Here is a 20,574-nt window from a genome sequence, read left to right as displayed (position 1 = left end):
GTGGCCTCCGCCTCAGGTTCCGATCCAAAAAAACCCGTGTGAACTTACCCTAACTTTCAGTTTTTCCTGAGCTAGATCTTGGAGACTAGTTGCCATTATAGCCACCATAAACAGCACATGGAGAAAACAGGAGATTCCGCTTCTTTACTCCCAAGCAGCAGCAGCATGGAAGACATTATATAGAAGTACTGAACAGTACTGCTGTGCATAAAGCAATTGGGGCTGCCTAGAAAACCTACTATGTGATCCAGACGCTCTCTTCTCCCGCTCCCCTCTCCATAGATGTCTGTGCGCCATTGTAATTTGATACCTATATGGGCTGACAGTTCATCTTGGGAGACCAAGATTGATTCAGAAAGGGCTGAAGATTTTCAGACAGCCAGACTGTGAGGTTCTTGGGATCTGTTCCTGCCCTGGATATTTGCCTAATCTTACAGGACTCCAGGGGGGTCACCCCTTTTGGCAGGAGCCTCTTAGAATTTTCGGAAGAGTTGACAAGTATGAAGAAGGGCAATGGCGCTGTTCAGACTGTCAGCTCATGTAGTCTTCACCATGACACCATTATAAGCAATTACCCCAAAATAAGGGGAGACCTCCTGAACTTCTGGAAGAGTCTGTAGATTTCCCAGGCCTGGTTGATGAAGGGACGGTACGCGTTGTAAATAAAGCTGACCGGTCGCCATGTTCCAGAGACCACTGCTGCCCCCTTTGTTCTATCAGACATATCTCATCTCCTCAACTATCCACTTAAAGGTGCGTATTTTGTCGCCATCTTTCCTAAGGAACTGAGTCTTCCAATGATATGTCGCACCTGTCCTTAAAGGGATACTCCATTTTCTGATGATATTCTTTGTATCGAGAAACGTTACTTTTCCGATACACCTTTGTATTTATTTTTTTCAACTTGGAAGTAAATACTCACGTTTCTAAACTTATAAACGACAAGGAAATGAAAATTCAACATTTATTTACCGAAACCAGAATATCCCTTTAAGAGGGGAAATATACCTCACGTATAATAATTGGGAAATAAATGATAAGCATTGAGTTCTATATAATACAGAAAATTATTGATGATTTATTGTGAAATTCTGGAGTCAGGGAGACTTGCCCTTATTCAACATGGCGGCTGCAGCGCAGATTCCGGTCGCCATGGTTACACACGGCTGTATCCAGGGAAGTGACGTACATGCCAGGAGCGGAAGTCGCAGTGCGGACAGCTGGATTTCCGGTTTTGCTGGGTTTGGTTCTGGAAGTCAGCGGAGAGAAGACGGAGGGTGAGCGGCCGGCGGGACACTCCTCACCATGGCGGTGTCAGAGGCCCAGCTCAAGAAGATGCTGAGCAAGGTGAGGATGGCGCCACCCACAGACGGGTCACCACGGCCAACCCGCGGGATGACGAGTCCGTCACTCTGATGCTCCTCCCCCCAATACTGCATGTCCCCTCCTCACCCCCTGCAATCCCACTATAGCCCTGACTGTCACCCCTGGAGCTATTCTCTGTCCCGCTGTCACCCCCTGGATCTCTGCTGTCTCTGTCCTGTCACCCCCTGGATCTCTGCTGTCTCTGCCCCCCTGGATCTCTGCTGTCTCTGCCCTGTCACCCCCCTGGATCATTGCGGTCTCTGTCCTGCTGTCAACCCCTGGATCTCTTCTGTCTTTGTCCTGCTGTCTCTGTCCTTCTGTCACCCCCTGGATCACTGCGGTCTCTGTCCTGCTGTCACCCCCTGGATCTTTGCTGTCTCTGCCCCCCTGTCACCCCCTGGATCTCTGCTGTCTCTGCCCCCCTGTCACCCCCTGGATCTTCTGTCTCTGTCCTGCTGTCACCCCCTGGATCTCTGCTGTCTCTGTCCCGCTGTCACCCCCTGGATCTTCTGTCTCTGTCCCGCTGTCACCCCCTGGATCTCTGCTGTCTCTGCCCCCTGGATCTCTGCTGTCTCTGCCCTGTCACCCCCTGGATCACTGCGGTCTCTGTCCTGCTGTCACCCCCTGGATCTCTGCTGTCTCTGTCCCGCTGTCACCCCCTGGATCTCTGCTGTCTCTGTCCCGCTGTCACCCCCTGGATCTCTGCTGTCTCTGTCCCGCTGTCACCCCCTGAATCTCTGCTGTCTCTGCCCCCCTGTCACCCCCTGGATCTCTGCTGTCTCTGTCCTGCTGTCACCCCCTGGATCTCTTCTGTCTTTGTCCTGCTGTCTCTGCCCCCCTGTCACCCCCTGGTTCTCTGCTGTCTCTGCCCCCCTGTCACCCCCTGGATCTCTGCTGTCTCTGTCCCGCTGTCACCCCCTGGATCTCTGCTGTCTCTGTCCCGCTGTCACCCCCTGGATCTCTGCTGTCTCTGCCCCCCTGGATCTCTGCTGTCTCTGCCCTGTCACCCCCCTGGATCATTGCGGTCTCTGTCCTGCTGTCAACCCCTGGATCTCTTCTGTCTTTGTCCTGCTGTCTCTGTCCTTCTGTCACCCCCTGGATCACTGCGGTCTCTGTCCTGCTGTCACCCCCTGGATCTTTGCTGTCTCTGCCCCCCTGTCACCCCCTGGATCTCTGCTGTCTCTGCCCCCCTGTCACCCCCTGGATCTTCTGTCTCTGTCCTGCTGTCACCCCCTGGATCTCTGCTGTCTCTGTCCCGCTGTCACCCCCTGGATCTTCTGTCTCTGTCCCGCTGTCACCCCCTGGATCTCTGCTGTCTCTGTCCCGCTGTCACCCCCTGGATCTCTGCTGTCTCTGCCCCCCTGGATCTCTGCTGTCTCTGCCCTGTCACCCCCCTGGATCATTGCGGTCTCTGTCCTGCTGTCAACCCCTGGATCTCTTCTGTCTTTGTCCTGCTGTCTCTGTCCTTCTGTCACCCCCTGGATCACTGCGGTCTCTGTCCTGCTGTCACCCCCTGGATCTTTGCTGTCTCTGCCCCCCTGTCACCCCCTGGATCTCTGCTGTCTCTGCCCCCCTGTCACCCCCTGGATCTTCTGTCTCTGTCCTGCTGTCACCCCCTGGATCTCTGCTGTCTCTGTCCCGCTGTCACCCCCTGGATCTTCTGTCTCTGTCCCGCTGTCACCCCCTGGATCTCTGCTGTCTCTGCCCCCCTGGATCTCTGCTGTCTCTGCCCTGTCACCCCCTGGATCTCTGCTGTCTCTGTCCCGCTGTCACCCCCTGGATCTCTGCTGTCTCTGTCCCGCTGTCACCCCCTGGATCTCTGCTGTCTCTGTCCCGCTGTCACCCCCTGAATCTCTGCTGTCTCTGCCCCCCTGGATCTCTGCTGTCTCTGTCCTGCTGTCTCTGTCCTTCTATCACCCCCTGGTTCTCTGCTGTCTCTGCCCCCCTGTCACCCCCTGGATCTCTGCTGTCTCTGTCCCGCTGTCACCCCCTGGATCTCTGCTGTCTCTGTCCCGCTGTCACCCCCTGGATCTCTTCTGTCTTTGTCCTGCTGTCTCTGTCCTTCTATCACCCCCTGGTTCTCTGCTGTCTCTGCCCCCCTGTCACCCCCTGGATCTCTGCTGTCTCTGTCCCCCTGTCACCCCCTGGATCTCTGCTGTCTCTGTCCCGCTGTCACCCCCTGGATCTCTGCTGTCTCTTTTATCCCTGTTCCCCCCTAGTATCGCTATCGTTGTCTCTGCCCCATCACCCCCTGGATCTCTGCTGTCTCTGTCCTGCTGTCACCCCCTGGATCACTGCGGTCTCTGTCCCGCTGTCACCCCCTGGATCTCTTCTGTCTTTGTCCTGCTGTCTCTGTCCTTCTATCACCCCCTGGATCTCTGCCATCTCTGTCCCGCTGTCACCCACTGGATCTCTGTTGTCTCTGTCCAATCCTCCCCCTTGTATCTCTCTCTGTTCCGCTTCCCTCTCCCTTGTATATTTGTCTCACCGTCTTGCCCCCCCGGATTCCTGTTGTCTCCGTCCTGCCATCTGTCTGTCTTTGTTCTGCGACCTCCCCCCCTGTATCTCAGCCCCACCATCTCACTATCTCTGTACTGTACAGTCACTTCTGGTTGTCTCATTGTATTCCTTCATTATTAGTCGCTGTCTCTTTAAGGCTTGTGTGATGTCACTTAGTCATGTGCTGACTGCTGTGAGTCACCCTGATGTCACTACCTGGCTGCTGTGCCCCGTGTCACCTGACAGAGGAAGCAGCACAATAAACTTACTTATCCGACTGATGTCAGATATTCATAGTGCCTCCTACTGCTCACTATAGGTATCGCCATGTAAATATGGAGCCTTACAGGAAGTGTCCTTGTAAAATAAATGTCTGATGTGTGAGCTTAGCCTCGGGGTGTTTTCCCACGCTCAGGGCACATGATTTTTGGCTTTAGGCCTTATTCACACCGCATTGCTTTCCATCAGTGTTTGTAAGCTAAAACCAAGGGTGGATCAAAATGTAGATCTTGCCATGAGGTGACATGGTCATGGTGCGGCGGTCACGTCGCCACCAATATACAACATAACCTTCCATTATCTATAGTCAGGGGTCGTTCTGTGGGTTCTAAGTAATGTAAACGTGCACTAGCGCCCCCCTCACTCAGTGTTTACAGGGTTGTACAGCAGTATATATCCGCCATCATGTGGGATTCCATAACAAATAGTCATTGGGGATGGTTTCTCATAAGGGGAATATTTAAAGTCCGTTTTATCTCTGCCCCGCATAGGGACGCAATTGGAGGCAGAATCCTGATTTTGGGGTGGAATTCGCCTCTAAATCAGCGGCAGATTCTGTCATGTGAACAGGCCCTTCGCCTTTGTAGTAAGTCTAAAATCACGGACAGGAAAGTTTGGCAAGCGCGACTTTATCATCTGGCGAAGTCGCAACAACGCACACCTGACTGTCCTGCACGGAAATGCAGTGCGATCTCTAAATCTGGCCCCAAAAATTGCATTTTTTTTTTTTAGCAAACATTCATAAATTCCCACCCATGTTCTGTAGAAATTTTTCCCTTAAATTAGGGTGCGTGGGGGACACTGTCACCGCGTCTCACATGGCGGACATTTTGGATGTATCTGATGCAGATGGTGTTTCTAGGATTTTATTGAAGTTGTCATATTTCTGCTTTTTTTCAGTACAAATACAGAGACCTGTCAGTGCGGGAGATCATGAATGTCATCGGGCTCTACAGAGACCTCAAACCCATACCTGACAGTTACGGTATGTGAAGGATCTGCGTATTTTGGGGTGGTCGTAGTGACCTAGCACGCTAAAGCGGATCTCTTATGTCCACAGCGATGGGCGGTATTGTATACTGCTAGAAAGCGTTGAATGCCGGTATGCCATTGATATCAACGCCATTAGTTTTGGAAACTGTGAAGAACGCCCTCAGCCTTGTACTGTACCCGTAGTACTTGTACTGTCATGGGGATGATGGCGGTTTCCTCACAGCTCAGCGGTGACACTAAGCTGTAAGTTCCGCCCTTGTGACACTTTGGTAAATACCCGCAAAGGTATAAATTCAGCGCACTATCATCTTTTTGGCGCTGTATAATACCGCCGATGTCTGAGGACTTCAGAGGTCCTCTTTAAGGATAGGCCTACATGGAGGCTATCACATTGCATAGCAAAAGTGGATCTCTATGTTGTCAAATTGCGGCACGTGACGTTGTGTGACTGCAACACAAGTTGCCAGGGAAGTTTTTATTATCACTTTGCGTTTAAGGTGCGGTCTCGTGCAACTTAAAGGGATCCGATCATTGGATGTAATTTTTTTCTGACTAAAACGTAGTATAGCCTTAAGAAAGTCTATTCTTCTCCTACCTTTAGATGACTTCTCTGCGCTGCCGTTCGGTAGAAATCCGGGTTTTCTTCTGTATGCAAATGAGTTCTCTCGCAACACTGGGGGTGTCCCTAATGCTGCAAAAGAACTCTCCAGCGCTGGCTCAGTCTTCAGGAACATCTTCTCCCTGTGTCTTCTTCCGTCCTGGGTTTCAATCTTCTAGGCCTTGAACCTTGGTGAGAGCCGACTGCGCATGCCCGGGCCACAAGAAAATGGCTGCTTACTCCAGCTTACTGTGTAAGCGGCCATTTTCTTGTGGCCCAGGCATGCACAATCTGCTCTCCCCGAGGCCTAGAAGATTGAAAGCCAGGACGGAAGAAGATGGAGGCGGCGCTGGAGAGTTCTCTCGCAGCATTGGGGACACCCCTAGTGCTGTTTGGCGCTGCGGAGTGTCCGTGGTGCTGCGAGAGAACTCATTTGCATACCGTAGAAAACCCGGATTTCTACCGAACGTTGGCGTGGAGGAGACATCTAAAGGTCGGAGAAGAATCGCCTTTCTTAAGGCTATTCCTACGTGTTAATCTGGAAAAAAAAGGGTATCCATTGATCGGATCCCTGTAAATTGAAGGCTGACTCGCATGTGACAGGTCTGCAGCTTGACTGTATTCTTAAGCTAAGGCTACACAGCAACAAAAAGACACAGAAGTTGGGCCAAAAAAAATAGCAATATATCTCTGTGCTGTTACTTTGTGTTTTCATGTGACTGCGATGAAGCAATAGAAAATCCAAACTTGTTCGCTTTGGGTCACCAGTCACACTTGACTTCTGTTTTGCCGTAGTCATCATTGGAGTTGCATGTAATATATGTGCAGCAGCCAAATCTCAGCTACGTTTTGTCGCCTTGTAGCCTTAGCCTAGTGCCCGGGGGCGCCCTGCAGGCAGAGATGTGATCCTATGTAGAGGGAGGTGCAGGAACCTGCTCTGTGGTTTCATGTGTAGGACAAAGTGGCCTCTGTCTGGTGCTCAGTCACAGATGGGTCGTTCCCTTGCAGTGAGTCATATAAATGTCACCTACAACAAAGGAGGGAACAGAAGAGAAAGACACCCTGACCGCGATCCCATCATCATATTGTGAGGCACATAAGAAAAGGCCTCCTTTATCCTCCTCGTGCAGTTTTCTGTGGGGTGTTCATTTCATCTTCCCCCCCCCACCCCTCCCTCCTTCTACGAGAGTCATCAAAACTAGTGCAAGGGTGAAATAAGACCGAGGCCTCTAGAAACCAGTCACATGTCACCGACACTTAGATGAGGAAATCTGTGACCTCTTTACTGTCGGCATTTACATCACATGGTCCCTGTGCTATCTGTTATTACAGATCCATAATAATAGACAGCAAACCACGTTCATTCCAATGGCCACATTTTTTAGGGATCCATGCTGGGGCAAAAATGGAGCAGGCCCGGTTCCTGTCTGTTTTTGCGGCTCGGCTTGCCCCTTCTATTGATAGGGTCCATGGAAAACATGGATGGTACACTAATCTTATCTGTGTACCATCTGTTCTGTTTTCAGGGACCCTACGGTCATGTGCATGGGGACTTACAGATATACCCAGAGACCCCCAGCTGTCTGAAAATAAGGGTCTAGGGATCCTGTATAGCAGCCATCACCATAGGGGGGCAGTAGCTGCTGCACATGTACAGGGCTGTCCATAATGTCCTATGGTAGCTACAGTAAATGTGGTTCGCACTCCGCGGGATCTGTCAGATCACATTTGTGGGTTGTCGGGTTACAGAATCATTGATATTTCTTTTTCATTTTGCAGTTTTCAATGACGGCACCTGCAGGGAGCTGCTGAGTCTCTCGGGCACTATCCCTGTACCTTATAAAGGTAAGCGCTTCCCCGGCGTCACCTCCAGTCTGAGCCTCCATACAGTCAGTAGCCAAAGCCAATGCAAAAGTGCATGTGGGGGCGCGGCAAAGACATGGGGGGGGGGGCTTTAATATCTGTTTATGTATCTCTGCTATTAGAAGAATCTACAGGTAAAGGAGAAGCTTGATGACTACCTTATGTGTACAGGGGCCTACTGGCTCTTCCTGACACAGAATATAATGGAAATAAAGGATCGGACATAACAAATGTTATCATGTCCCATCCTTTTTTTCCCCAGCAGTTCACTCTTCTACCAATTAAAAAATACATGCATGCTTAGCCGAATCCAAGTGTACATGTGTATGGAGGAAATGTGAGGAATAGCTGATGGTCAAGTGAATTGGTTCAGCAGCTATTGAGGGTGTATCGGCACTCTTAAGGGATTATATGGGATCAGCAACTGCCGTATGCTCAGTATCTGATCAGTGCGGATCTGACGCTCATCACCCCTGCCTTTCAGCTGTTGTAGGGGTCCACGGGTGCTTGTGTCAGCCCTACAGACCTCTTCATTTTATACCTTAGGCCTTCTACCTTCACTCACACATACTGTAGCAGCGTGCACAATATTGCAGCTTTATTCTAGTCAAGTAAATGAAATGAAGCTGCAATACCCTAAACCGCCAATACTAAGTAGACAGCATGCAGCTACACATTGCAGGGCCCATACGAGCAGCATGGACCCTTTAAACAGCTGATCGGCAGGGGTGTTGAATTTGCATCCCCACCAGTATAATATTAATAACCTGTCTTAAAGGGGTTGTACAATCCTACAGGCCTGTACTGATGAATTCTCCATGTCACTGCTGTTACTAATACACAGACGGTCTCGAATAATCTCATTGATTCTCATTTTGTTCAGGTAACACATATAATATCCCCATATGCCTGTGGCTGCTGGACACCTACCCGTACAACCCCCCAATCTGCTTTGTCAAACCTACCAGTACGATGACCATCAAAACCGGAAAACACGTAGACGCTAACGGCAAGATCTACCTCCCATATCTGCACGAATGGAAACATGTGAGTACCAAAGTCATAGGGTTATTAGTAGAGATGAGCGAGTACTATTCAAAGCGGCCGTTTCGAATAGCAATAGGAATGAATGGAAGCAGCCGGCACGGAGACTTGGCCGGCCACTTAACCCCCTGCGTGACGGCTAAGTCCATTCATTCCTATGGGTGCGTGCTATTCGAAACTGGAGTTTCGAATACTACTTGCTCATCTCTAGTTATTAGTATCTGCATTATATAGCCAACTGATAGCAGAACTTCCCTTCCCCCACCAAGTGAGGGTGCTGGGCACTTGTCTCATAGGGGTTATCTGAGGAAACTGTGTGTAGATCTTAAAGGAATTGTCCCGTACTTGAAGGTAATTGATACTGATGACCTATCCACATATCAGGATCAGATTGACCCCATCCCAATTCGCTCTTTTGGCCAATGTAAGCCATTCACTAGGTATAGAGCTGGAAACGGCTCGGCTCCTATTCAAGTGAATGGGAACAGGGCTGTAGTTTCAAGCACCGCTTCTACTGTGTAGCAGTCCATACAGTATGGCAGTCCATACAATGTAGCAGTCCATACAATGTAGCAGTCCATACAATGTAGCGGTCCATACAGTGTGGCGGTCCATACAGTGTGGCAGTCCATATAATGTAGCAGTCCATACAGTGTAGCAGTCCATACAGTGTAGCAGTCCATACAGTGTGGCAGTCCATACAGTGTGGCAGTCCATACAGTGTGGCAGTCCATACAGTGTAGCAGTCCATACAGTGTGGCAGTCCATACAGTGTGGCGGTCCATACAGTGTAGCGGTCCATACAGTGTAGCGGTCCATACAGTGTGGCGGTCCATACAGTGTGGCGGTCCATACAGTGTGGCGGTCCATACAGTGTAGCGGTCCATACAGTGTGGCAGTCCATACAATGTAGCAGTCCATACAGTGTGGCAGTCCATACAGTGTGGCAGTCCATACAGTGTGGCGGTCCATACAGTGTGGCGGTCCATACAGTGTGGCAGTCCATATAATGTAGCAGTCCATACAGTGTAGCAGTCCATACAGTGTAGCAGTCCATACAGTGTAGCAGTCCATACAGTGTGGCAGTCCATACAGTGTGGCAGTCCATACAGTGTGGCAGTCCATACAGTGTAGCAGTCCATACAGTGTGGCAGTCCATACAGTGTGGCGGTCCATACAGTGTAGCGGTCCATACAGTGTAGCGGTCCATACAGTGTGGCGGTCCATACAGTGTGGCGGTCCATACAGTGTGGCAGTCCATACAATGTAGCAGTCCATACAGTGTGGCAGTCCATACAGTGTGGCAGTCCATACAATGTAGCAGTCCATACAATGTAGCGGTCCATACAGTGTGGCGGTCCATACAGTGTGGCAGTCCATACAATGTAGCAGTCCATACAGTGTAGCAGTCCATACAGTGTAGCAGTCCATACAGTGTGGCAGTCCATACAGTGTGGCAGTCCATACAGTGTGGCAGTCCATACAGTGTAGCAGTCCATACAGTGTGGCAGTCCATACAGTGTGGCGGTCCATACAGTGTAGCGGTCCATACAGTGTAGCGGTCCATACAGTGTGGCGGTCCATACAGTGTGGCGGTCCATACAGTGTGGCGGTCCATACAGTGTAGCGGTCCATACAGTGTGGCAGTCCATACAATGTAGCAGTCCATACAGTGTGGCAGTCCATACAGTGTGGCGGTCCATACAGTGTGGCGGTCCATACAGTGTGGCGGTCCATACAGTGTGGCGGTCCATACAGTGTGGCAGTCCATATAATGTAGCAGTCCATACAGTGTAGCAGTCCATACAGTGTAGCAGTCCATACAGTGTAGCAGTCCATACAGTGTGGCAGTCCATACAGTGTGGCAGTCCATACAGTGTGGCAGTCCATACAGTGTAGCAGTCCATACAGTGTAGCAGTCCATACAGTGTGGCAGTCCATACAGTGTAGCGGTCCATACAGTGTGGCAGTCCATACAGTGTAGCGGTCCATACAGTGTGGCAGTCCATACAGTGTAGCGGTCCATACAGTGTGGCGGTCCATACAGTGTGGCGGTCCATACAGTGTGGCGGTCCATACAGTGTAGCGGTCCATACAGTGTGGCAGTCCATACAATGTAGCAGTCCATACAGTGTGGCAGTCCATACAGTGTGGCGGTCCATACAGTGTGGCGGTCCATACAGTGTGGCGGTCCATACAGTGTGGCAGTCCATACAGTGTGGCAGTCCATACAATGTAGCAGTCCATACAGTGTGGCAGTCCATACAGTATGGCAGTCCATACAATGTAGCAGTCCATACAATGTAGCAGTCCATACAATGTAGCGGTCCATACAGTGTGGCGGTCCATACAGTGTGGCGGTCCATACAGTGTGGCAGTCCATACAATGTAGCAGTCCATACAATGTAGCAGTCCATACATTGTGGCAGTCCATACAGTGTAGCGGTCCATACAGTGTGGCGGTCCATACAGTGTGGCAGTCCATACAGTGTGGCAGTCCATACAATGTAGCAGTCCATACAGTGTGGCAGTCCATACAGTATGGCAGTCCATACAATGTAGCAGTCCATACAATGTAGCAGTCCATACAATGTAGCGGTCCATACAGTGTGGCGGTCCATACAGTGTGGCAGTCCATATAATGTAGCAGTCCATACAATGTAGCAGTCCATACAGTGTGGCAGTCCATACAATGTAGCAGTCCATACAGTGTGGCAGTCCATACAATGTGGCAGTCCATACAGTGTGGCAGTCCATACAGTGTGGCAGTCCATACAATGTGGCAGTCCATACAGTGTGGCAGTCCATACAATGTAGCAGTCCATACAATGTAGCGGTCCATACATTGTGGCGGTCCATACAGTGTGGCGGTCCATACAGTGTGGCAGTCCATACAGTGTGGCAGTCCATACAATGTAGCAGTCCATACAATGTAGCAGTCCATACAGTGTGGCAGTCCATACAGTGTGGCAGTCCATACAGTGTGGCGGTCCATACAGTGTGGCAGTCCATACAATGTGGCGGTCCATACAGTGTGGCAGTCCATACAGTGTGGCAGTCCATACAATGTAGCAGTCCATACAGTGTGGCGGTCCATACAGTGTGGCAGTCCATACAGTGTAGCAGTCCATACAGTGTGGCAGTCCATACAATGTAGCGGTCCATACAATGAATCACTTGCTGTATGATAGTATATGAGCATGTGTATGTGGCAATAGAAATTAATGGGTTGACACATTAAGCACGTGGTCATGTGCATGAAGCCTAAAATAGGAATTCTGGAGCAGTTCCTCTGTTATTCCTCCTGAAAAGTTAGGAATAAATTGACGACTGGGTGTCACGAGTTCCCAATCCAAATTTCCAACTTGCAAATATGTCTCCAATACCTCCTGATCCATCTCTTATCTACAATTCTCAGGAAGCCTTTTTATGTTACTCTTCTGGCTTTAGTATTCTTGTATTACTTCATCATGTTATATGTTCTATACTAGCACATTGTCATGGCTGAAGCGCAGCACACTGACACCGCAGCAGATCCCGGCTGAATGAGAACGTGCTGGAGCCGGCACATGGGTATAGAAGGCAGGACAGTGTAGTCACCGCTGTATTCTCTCTCCGCAGCCTCCGTCAGACCTGCTGGGGTTAATCCAGATCCTGATTGTTGTATTTGGAGAGGAGCCACCCGTGTTCTCACGATCTTCTGCACCAGCTCAGTACATGTACCCGGCGACCGGACCCCCCAACAGTGAGTCTTATGTCTGCTCGGTATTAAGTATTGTCCGCCTGATCCTTATGTTATATACAGGTGTATTCTCCGTGCTATGTTTGTGCACTAAGTGACTGTTCAGTTTTTAGTCACTTTATGACTAGGGTTAGTAAAAAAGTCTACTACCCTGCCTGTCCCAGGGGGCTGCACATGTCAGCTGAGATGGTCCAGCCTTTAAAGGGGTGTTCCTATATAGTGATGGTGTATCACTAGGATATGCCATCACTTTATAATCCGGTGACCTTAGGTGACGCCACCAATCCTGAGAATAATGGGACACCATGTTGATTTAGCTCTGTGGCCCTTTGTGAGTTTTCCATGCACTGCAGCGCCCCCAACCACCCAGCTATGTTCAAAACTTTAGACCACTCCATTCACTTCAGTTACCATACCAGTCAGTGCACAGTCATAGTCTGCAAGGACTGGGCCCTTGCAGACTATGATTCATGCGGGCAGTGCGCGGCAAGCACACGGACCCTGTTATAGTCTATGGGGTCCGTGCGCTTTGACAGCACAGCGCTTACAGTTGCGTTTGTATTCCGTCCATGTGGACTTTCCATGGATGGAATACAAAAGCAAATGTGAACCAACCCTTACACCTTTTGGGGCAGCGTGTCCTGATCAGCCTAAATACCAGCCCGTATCGAGCAGTCTGACATCTGTGCTGGCAACATAAGGAGCTGCAAACATTTCTATAAGTCAGTGGTTTACCGGGGCAGCGCAGATTACAGAAATGGCTAAATGTTCTGAATAAGGATTTGTAGCGCTTCATTCTTAAAGGGGACCTGTCAGGTTTATGGATCTTATGGATCCGGGTGTTTAGTGTCTCAAATTGTCCTGTTATAGCGAAATCTGCAATGTATTCACCCATAGATCTTCAGTGAAGCCAGAACGTTACTCTTCATCTTCAGGGCACATGCGCCTGACTTCGAGCACATGCTCCGTGAAGCTGGGGTGTACATGATGTGTCCTGATGTGAGGAGGGGGATGGAGGTCACAGATAGATCATGTCCCAACCAGACAGTATTGGATCGCTTTGTAGGTTGTGTTATCATGGCCGTCTGTTCTTCTCCTATTTTCTTTCATGATTGTTAATTATTACTTTCCTTGTATCTTTCAGCCTCTTACATGCCTGGTGCTATCCCCCCGTACCCCTCTGCGGGTCACCCGTCTAACCCAAGGTACAGTCATATAATATAAGGCAAGAAGAGTGATTGGGTTTAAGGTCTACCATTAAGGTGTATTTAGACTCCATTCACATCTGGACTAAGTGCATCAGAAATCCAAGCCCAACAATGTCTGTGTTCTGTTTCTCTTCATAGCGGGTATCCCGGCTACTATCCAGCTGGTGGGCCCTATCCCCCATCATCCGGCCCTCAGATGTTTCCTCAGCCCCCCGTACCCCATCCCCAGGTTACCAGCTCCGGTAAGTATTAAGCAAGTTGTACTAAATCTGAGTTTCTATGTCTCAGTGTGTTAGTGCCAGGAGATGGCAGCACTTTGATTTTGACACTATTCCACCACTAGAGGGCATCACTCTCCTTATGTATTGGTATTACATGAGGTGATGTCGCCGGTTTAGCTCTATGATTATTATTGGAATTATTTCCCCACATCTTATTATTTCGAGGAGACCTTTAGACGTCTCTTAACCATACAAATTATGCCGCAGCAGTAAACACATCAATCTCTATTGTTCATGGATTTCATAACATGACCGCAGCGATGAAAGTCCGCACTCTGTTCATATCAGCTCCTCAGATATTCTGCCAGTTTCTGCCCAGTGCCAAGTATGGATCCTTGCAAATTGCCATGTTAAGAGCCAAGAAACAAGGATCCATGGTATTAAAGGGAATGTGTCAGCCCTCCAACTACAAGCTGCTGTGGATTTCAGGGCACATCCATGGCCTGGTAGAGGATGCTCCTCCTCATTAATGACATGCACCCTCCGCCAGTACAGGGGATAGGATGAGTCATTTCCAGGGTACGGGTTCTTATTAGAGATGAGCGAGTACTATTCGAAACTCCAGTTTCGAATAGCACGCACCCATAGAAATGAATGGACGTAGCCGGCAGGGGGTTAAGCGATGCTGCTTAAAGTCTGCGTGCCGGCTGCTTCCATTAATTCCTATGGGTCCGTGCTATTTGAAACGGCCGTATCGAATAGTACTCGCTCATCTCTAGTTCTTATGGTTTATGTGGCGGCTGTAAACAGCAGCTCAAGCAACATGGCTGCCTCCAAAACCTCCGCCAACATCTGATTTCCCCATGTCCCTTTAAGCAGATGTGTTGGCTTGGGTTATCGCACATATAAGTTTAACAATGAGAGATAAGCGGACACCACACCTAACTGGCACTGCTTGTCTACCAGAGAAACCTAGGCTCCGATGAATTTAAATCAGACCTATGGTATCCCTGGCTTGCCCCGAGCACATCAGATTGGTTGCAGCCCCCCCCCCCCCCTCTGGTAACAGCTGTAGCCCCTCTGTTACATAATGTAGGTTCACAGCACCGTCCCATATACTGTACTACGGGGCTTGTGTAACCTGACGCCGCCTGCTATAAAGGTTAAGTTGAATTTCAGGCCAGATGGCACAAAGCCTGAAGAGCGGAGATAAAAATGGACTAGTGAAATGTTATGGGGTCATGTTGTGGGCACAGCCGTGAAATGCGGCCTGAATATAAGTATCTGCTGGACTTAAAAAAAAAATAAAAAAAAAATGTATATATATATATATATATATATATATATATATATATATATATATATAGTGTTCTTAGAAACAACTTTACAGATTCTGAGTCGGTGGGTTGAAAGGGGTTTTCCAAGACTTTATATAGGGATGCCCTGTCCCATTCATTGATTGAAAATAGATTTTGCTGCACACACTGTTTTGTGATCAAAGGAATATAGAGATTTATTTTACAATATAGTTAACGCCTTTTGACACAATGCAAAATATTGGCATAGAAAGACAGGCTAGATCAATTGGATATGACGTTTCGGTCCTTAGACCTTCATCAGACGCGATCTAGTGTGGTAGCAGGATCAGTATAAGTGTCTCATGCCTTGACACTTATACTGATCCTGCTACCACACTTTATCGCGTCTGATGAAGGTCTAAGGACCGAAACGTCATATCCAATTGATCTAGCCTGTCTTTCTATGCCAATATTTTGCATTGTGTCAAAAGGCGTTAACTATATTGTAAAATAAATCTCTATATTCCTTTGATCACAAAACAGTGTGTGCAGCAAAATCTATTTTCACTAGTATATTTGGGTCTAAGGACCTTTTTTCGCTAGCACCACATATAATTTTAGAGTGTGCGGTACCATTGACTTTTTTGCCATTCATTGATTGAGACTGAGCTGCTGCTGTACCACGTGACCGATAAGTGTGACGTCATCAGCACAGAGAAGTGGCCACCGCGCTCCTGAGTGCCACGGGCTCTTCAAACAGTGGATCGGTAGGGGTCCCATGTGCCGAACCCCCACAATCATATATTGATGACCTATTTTAAGGGAAAGGCATCGATATCCAATCCTGGAGCATTTTCAATGCTAAAAATATTGATGACCTAGCCTAAAGATAAATCACTAATATCAGATCTGTGGGGGTCCAACACCTGCCACCCCCCATCAGTCATGTGTTCTCAGCAGCTGATGCACAGAGAATGGAGCATGAAGCAGACAGCGCTGTTCTCTGTGTAGTGGCCGAACTGAGTCACTGCAGCTTAGCTCATATTCAAATGAATGAGAACTGCTGTGCAATACCTAGTCTGGCCACGACAGAGTACAGCGCTGTCTTCTTCCTGCTCTATTCTCTGTGTATCAGCTGCTGAGAACAGCTGACTGATGGGGGGGTGCCGGGTGTCAGACCCCACAGATCGGATATTAGTGATCTATTTTTAGGATGTCAGCATTTTTAGCCTGGAAAACCCTTTAACCCCCATTGCAGTGAATGAGACAGAAGCAGAGATTCAGCAATCTGCTCCCCATTCACTTTCCTGGCCCTGGCCGACCCTTAGCACTTCCCTGTGAGTGCTTGCTCACGTGCTGAGTGCATGTTCAGGGCTGGGTGACCTCCTGCTGCAGGGTGAGCTCCTGGTGTGAACTGGCAGCAGCCTGCGGGGTTTTGCAATGCTCTTAGTGACTGCTATAGGCGCGGTCGCCTCGTGTTTTACAACCCGGGCGATAATTTATCTCATATACAGCTGCCGATTGTATAACATCCAGCCATCCAGCCGCTTCGTCAGATGAGATTACAGGATCTGCTATCACCTGGGTTATTGCAGCCTAATGTTCCCTGTTATCGGCCATTATGGAACAGGGGAGAGGCTGTAAAACAAGAGAGGCAGTAAAGCTGGTCATAGGTGTTGCAAGTGCAAGGGCCAAACCGAGGACTGGGGCTGATCAGTTATTGTGTATGGGGGTCTCTGAGTTGATCCATGTGTCCTGCACTAAAGCCCTTGGCCAATAAAGCAGCCCTTTAACCCAGATTATCTGTTGAATGCACTGAGGGGGCGCTGTTTGCACCTATTGAAAAATCTGCTGTCCTGAGAGTGGTCACATGTCACTTCCCAGCATCCCTCATGCCTTACTATGGAGTAATAATATTTGTACATCCCATAGTAATCTGATACTGTCCACTTTTCAGGTCCAGCCCGGGACGGCACCATTGGCGAGGACACAATCCGGGCCTCCCTGATCTCTGCTGTAAGCGACAAGTTAAGATGGAGGATGAAGGAAGAAATAGACCGGGCCCAGGCAGAGCTGAATGCCTTGAAACGCACAGAAGAGGATCTGAAGAAGGGACACCAGAAACTGGAGGAGATGGTCACTCGGCTGGACCAGGAAGTGGTAATGCTTAAAGTCAGCCTTAAAGGGATTATCCAGGATTAGAAAACATGGCTGCTTTTGTTTTCTCGGGAAGTGACATCACCTACGTCGTTCACATGGCAGTGCCATTTGGGACTGAGCCTCAGCCTTCCTACTTGACCAACGGATGTGATGTCACTTACTGAGAAGATGAAAGCAGCCATGTTTTCTAATCCTGGATAAGCCCTTTAATGGACCCTCTTAATCTGTTGGCAGTGGCGCAACGTCCTCTAGACCGGGGACCCGCAACCTTTGGCCCTTCATGATCTGTGAAACTACAAAGGAAAGTCTTTGTATTCTGCCAATTTTGGGGGGATTAGACAAACATGGCTTCTTTCTTACAGAAACAGCGCCACGAATGACCTCAGTTTGTGTCTGGTATTGCAACACGGCTCTTTTGAAGTGGGTGAGGCTGATCTGCAATACCACACACAACCTGTGGACAGATGCGGCGCGCTGTCTGTAACAAAGGAGCTATGCTTGTTAAAACTCAGACAACTCCTTTAATAATCTAGAAATTCTGATAATCCAGCACGTTGCTGGATTAACAGGTAGTTCCCGAGTAATCCATCACCTGCGATATCTTCTGTTTAACTCTTCATCTTCTGCACAGGATCTGATCAGTACATATGCTATAATGTCATCTCTAGGTGTCCATTGCGTCATAATATTCAGTAATCCAGACACGCGAATGCCAGATTATCAGGATTTCGCAGGAGTTTCCTCTTTCATATCACGAATCATAAGTTTTATTTCCTCTCATCAGACGGAAGTGGATAAAAATATTGAAACCCTGAGAAAGAAGGACGATGAGCTGGGCGCGGTGGTGGAGAAGATGGAGAGCCAATCAGAATACAGAGACATAGACGAGGTCATTGTGCCAACAGCGCCGCTCTACAAGCAGATCCTCAACCTGTACGCAGAGGAGAACGCTATAGAGGATACCATCTTCTACCTGGGAGAAGCGCTCAGGCGCGGCGTCATAGACTTGGACGTCTTTCTCAAGGTGCGTGTCTTATTAATACATGTGGACCTCAAGTCTGATACCTCATGCACACTAAGAAATCTGATCTGGAAAATGCAGTCCATGCATTAACCAGAGTCCAGAGAACTGGAGTCCATGCATCATAGTGATCCTTGCCTCACTGCAGCTCTGCGGTCGTATACTGTATACAGTACGGGATGTAGAGCCGCAGCGATCCAGGGCCCTAGGCATTGTGGATCATGGAGACTCCTGGTCTTTGGACAGGAAATCCAGCAGATTATACCACATGCATAGGGCCTAGAAGATTACAAAACTCTACTTGTACAGTTCAGCCCTGATCTATTATTCTGCATTTGGCCATAGGGTGACCACAGTTACACAGGACATGGGACAAGGCGTTATTTCTGATAGCCTTGTGTTTTTAGGATCATACATTGTTAAAGGGGTTTTCCTTACTAATTTCCCTTTTTATAGTGTCTCCGTCTACTGATCATGAGAATGGGGGGTCCACAAGTGCCCCATGTGAGTAGAGCAGTAGTGTATTTGGTCAGCCACCACTCCATTCAATTCTATGGGATTGCTGTTTTGAATGTCCCATATACTTGAATGGAGCGGTGTCCAGGGACCACTCTATTCTCATGGGGCAGTTGAAGATCCCCTGTTTGCGCAAATGTTGGGCCCCAGACTATTATAACCATCATTAATGGGGAGACACCTTTAAAAGAGGTTTCTCAATTGATGACCTGTGCTTAGGAGATCAGCAGGGGTCTGACATCTTGGACCCTCACTGATCAGCCCTTAGGGCTTCTTGACACTAAACCAAGCACAGCACCATATAGTGGCTGTTCTTGTTTTTGCAGCTGGACCCATTCACTTGAATGGGACTGAGCAGCGAAGAGGCCACGTGAATGATGAATGTGACGTCTCAATGCTTGTGAAGCAGAAGCGGTGCTTGAGGAGTGCCAGTCCTGCTTCATGTCTCATGTCATGACTAGAGATGAGCGAATACTATTCGAAACGGAAGTTTCAAATACCACGCACCCATAGGAATGAATGGGAGCGGCCGGCGCGCAGGGTGTTAAGCGGCCGGATGCCGGCTGCGTCCATTCATTCCTATGGGAGCGTGCTATTCGAAACTGCCGTTCCGAATAGTGTTCGCTCATTTCTAGTCATGACCCGTAGGCTACGAACGTGTGCTGCGTACATTTTGCGAGCCCCTAAGTCACCCAGGCCTTTTCTGTTTTCCAGCACGTCCGTCTCTTGTCCCGCAAGCAGTTCCAGCTCCGAGCACTGATGCAGAAAGCCAGGAAGACGGCAGGACTGAGCGATCTGTATTAACATCAACCCCCCACCCTCATTTTTTTTTATTTTATTTTTTTTTTTTGCCTCAGTTCTTGAGATCATTAGCAATTTGGGTTAAATTATTGCAAAAAATGGAAAAATCACAAAAAAAATAAAAAGGTTTGTTTTCCGCTGGTGGGGGAGGCTGTCTCAGAGCGATGCACTTTGTCTTTAGATTGTACTCACGGACAGCGGTAACCAGAAGAGCAGCGGACATCACTGCAACCCATTCCTGGAGGCCACCGGCGCCCCCCTCTGGCCGCTACAAACCCTTGAGCGGGCGGCAGGAGTCTTGGTACAGGTGGGCTCGGCGATGCCGCTACTTCTGTATAGCTTACTAGATTTTCTGGTTACCCATTAGATCATTGTGTAGAGGGCCCAGTATACAGGCCCAATTTGTACAAATATATATTTTCTTTTTTTAACGGGAAAAACTTCTATTTGCTGAGATTTGCCGGCCAAGGATACAAATCGCATCAGTCGCTCCTCAGCACCATGACACCGAAGGAGCAACTGAGTTCTCTTAAAGGGGCACGCAGCAAATCACAGCCAACAGCAGGTTTTCCACAAAGCGCTGGCTTTGCAGAGGCGGCCGCACGTCGGGATTAATTTGCCTGTAATTTGAGCATTTTTGCCCTGTCTATATTTGTATGTGAAGCCGCTGTACAGTGCACCCGGAAGTTCTTGCTGTGCGGACGCAGCAGTAAAATCCACCTGTATGTGAATAATTTTATTAATATGTATTAAATACTAATTCTTTCCCTTGTGTTGCTTTTGTTGAGAGGAGACGGAGCGTTCAGGAAGAATCTGATAGCAGGGAGATGTCTGCAGGTAGATAGACGTAAGGTATAATGGATCGATTCTGTACAGAGGTATTAAAGGGAGCCTATCATTGAATAACCTTTTTTTCGCCCTAACACGTAGGAATAACCTTAAGAAAGGCTATTCTTCTACTACCTT

The 20,574-nt window shown here is 48.8% G+C and overlaps 1 protein-coding gene across 1 annotated transcript; it reads left to right on the top strand.

The window, feature by feature from the left end:
- Positions 1-1,208: 1,208 nt before the first annotated feature.
- Positions 1,209-20,374, top strand: TSG101 (tumor susceptibility 101). The gene is made up of 10 exons (XM_075281202.1): positions 1,209-1,347; positions 5,044-5,128; positions 7,514-7,579; positions 8,481-8,644; positions 12,263-12,386; positions 13,528-13,588; positions 13,730-13,833; positions 17,068-17,270; positions 18,055-18,294; positions 19,522-20,374. The coding sequence occupies exons 1-10, from the start codon at positions 1,306-1,308 to the stop codon at positions 19,609-19,611; spliced, it is 1,179 nt and encodes a 392-aa protein (XP_075137303.1). The 5' UTR covers positions 1,209-1,305; the 3' UTR covers positions 19,612-20,374.
- Positions 20,375-20,574: the final 200 nt, after the last annotated feature.

Source organism: Leptodactylus fuscus, chromosome 7, assembly GCF_031893055.1.
Source record: "Leptodactylus fuscus isolate aLepFus1 chromosome 7, aLepFus1.hap2, whole genome shotgun sequence".
NCBI classification, from domain to species: domain Eukaryota; kingdom Metazoa; phylum Chordata; class Amphibia; order Anura; family Leptodactylidae; genus Leptodactylus; species Leptodactylus fuscus.
Note: the sequence above shows the minus strand (reverse complement) of the source record. Positions and strands in the feature narration are given on the sequence as shown.

Excerpts from the sequence above, each read along its gene's own strand:
- TSG101 (XM_075281202.1), top strand. The coding sequence starts at position 1,306 with ATGGCGGTGTCAGAGGCCCAGCTCAAGAAGATGCTGAGCAAG. Across the intron at positions 13,834-17,067 it reads TCCCCAGGTTACCAGCTCCG|GTCCAGCCCGGGACGGCACC; the intron begins GTAAGTATTAAG and ends TCCACTTTTCAG. Across the intron at positions 17,271-18,054 it reads CTCGGCTGGACCAGGAAGTG|ACGGAAGTGGATAAAAATAT; the intron begins GTAATGCTTAAA and ends TCCTCTCATCAG.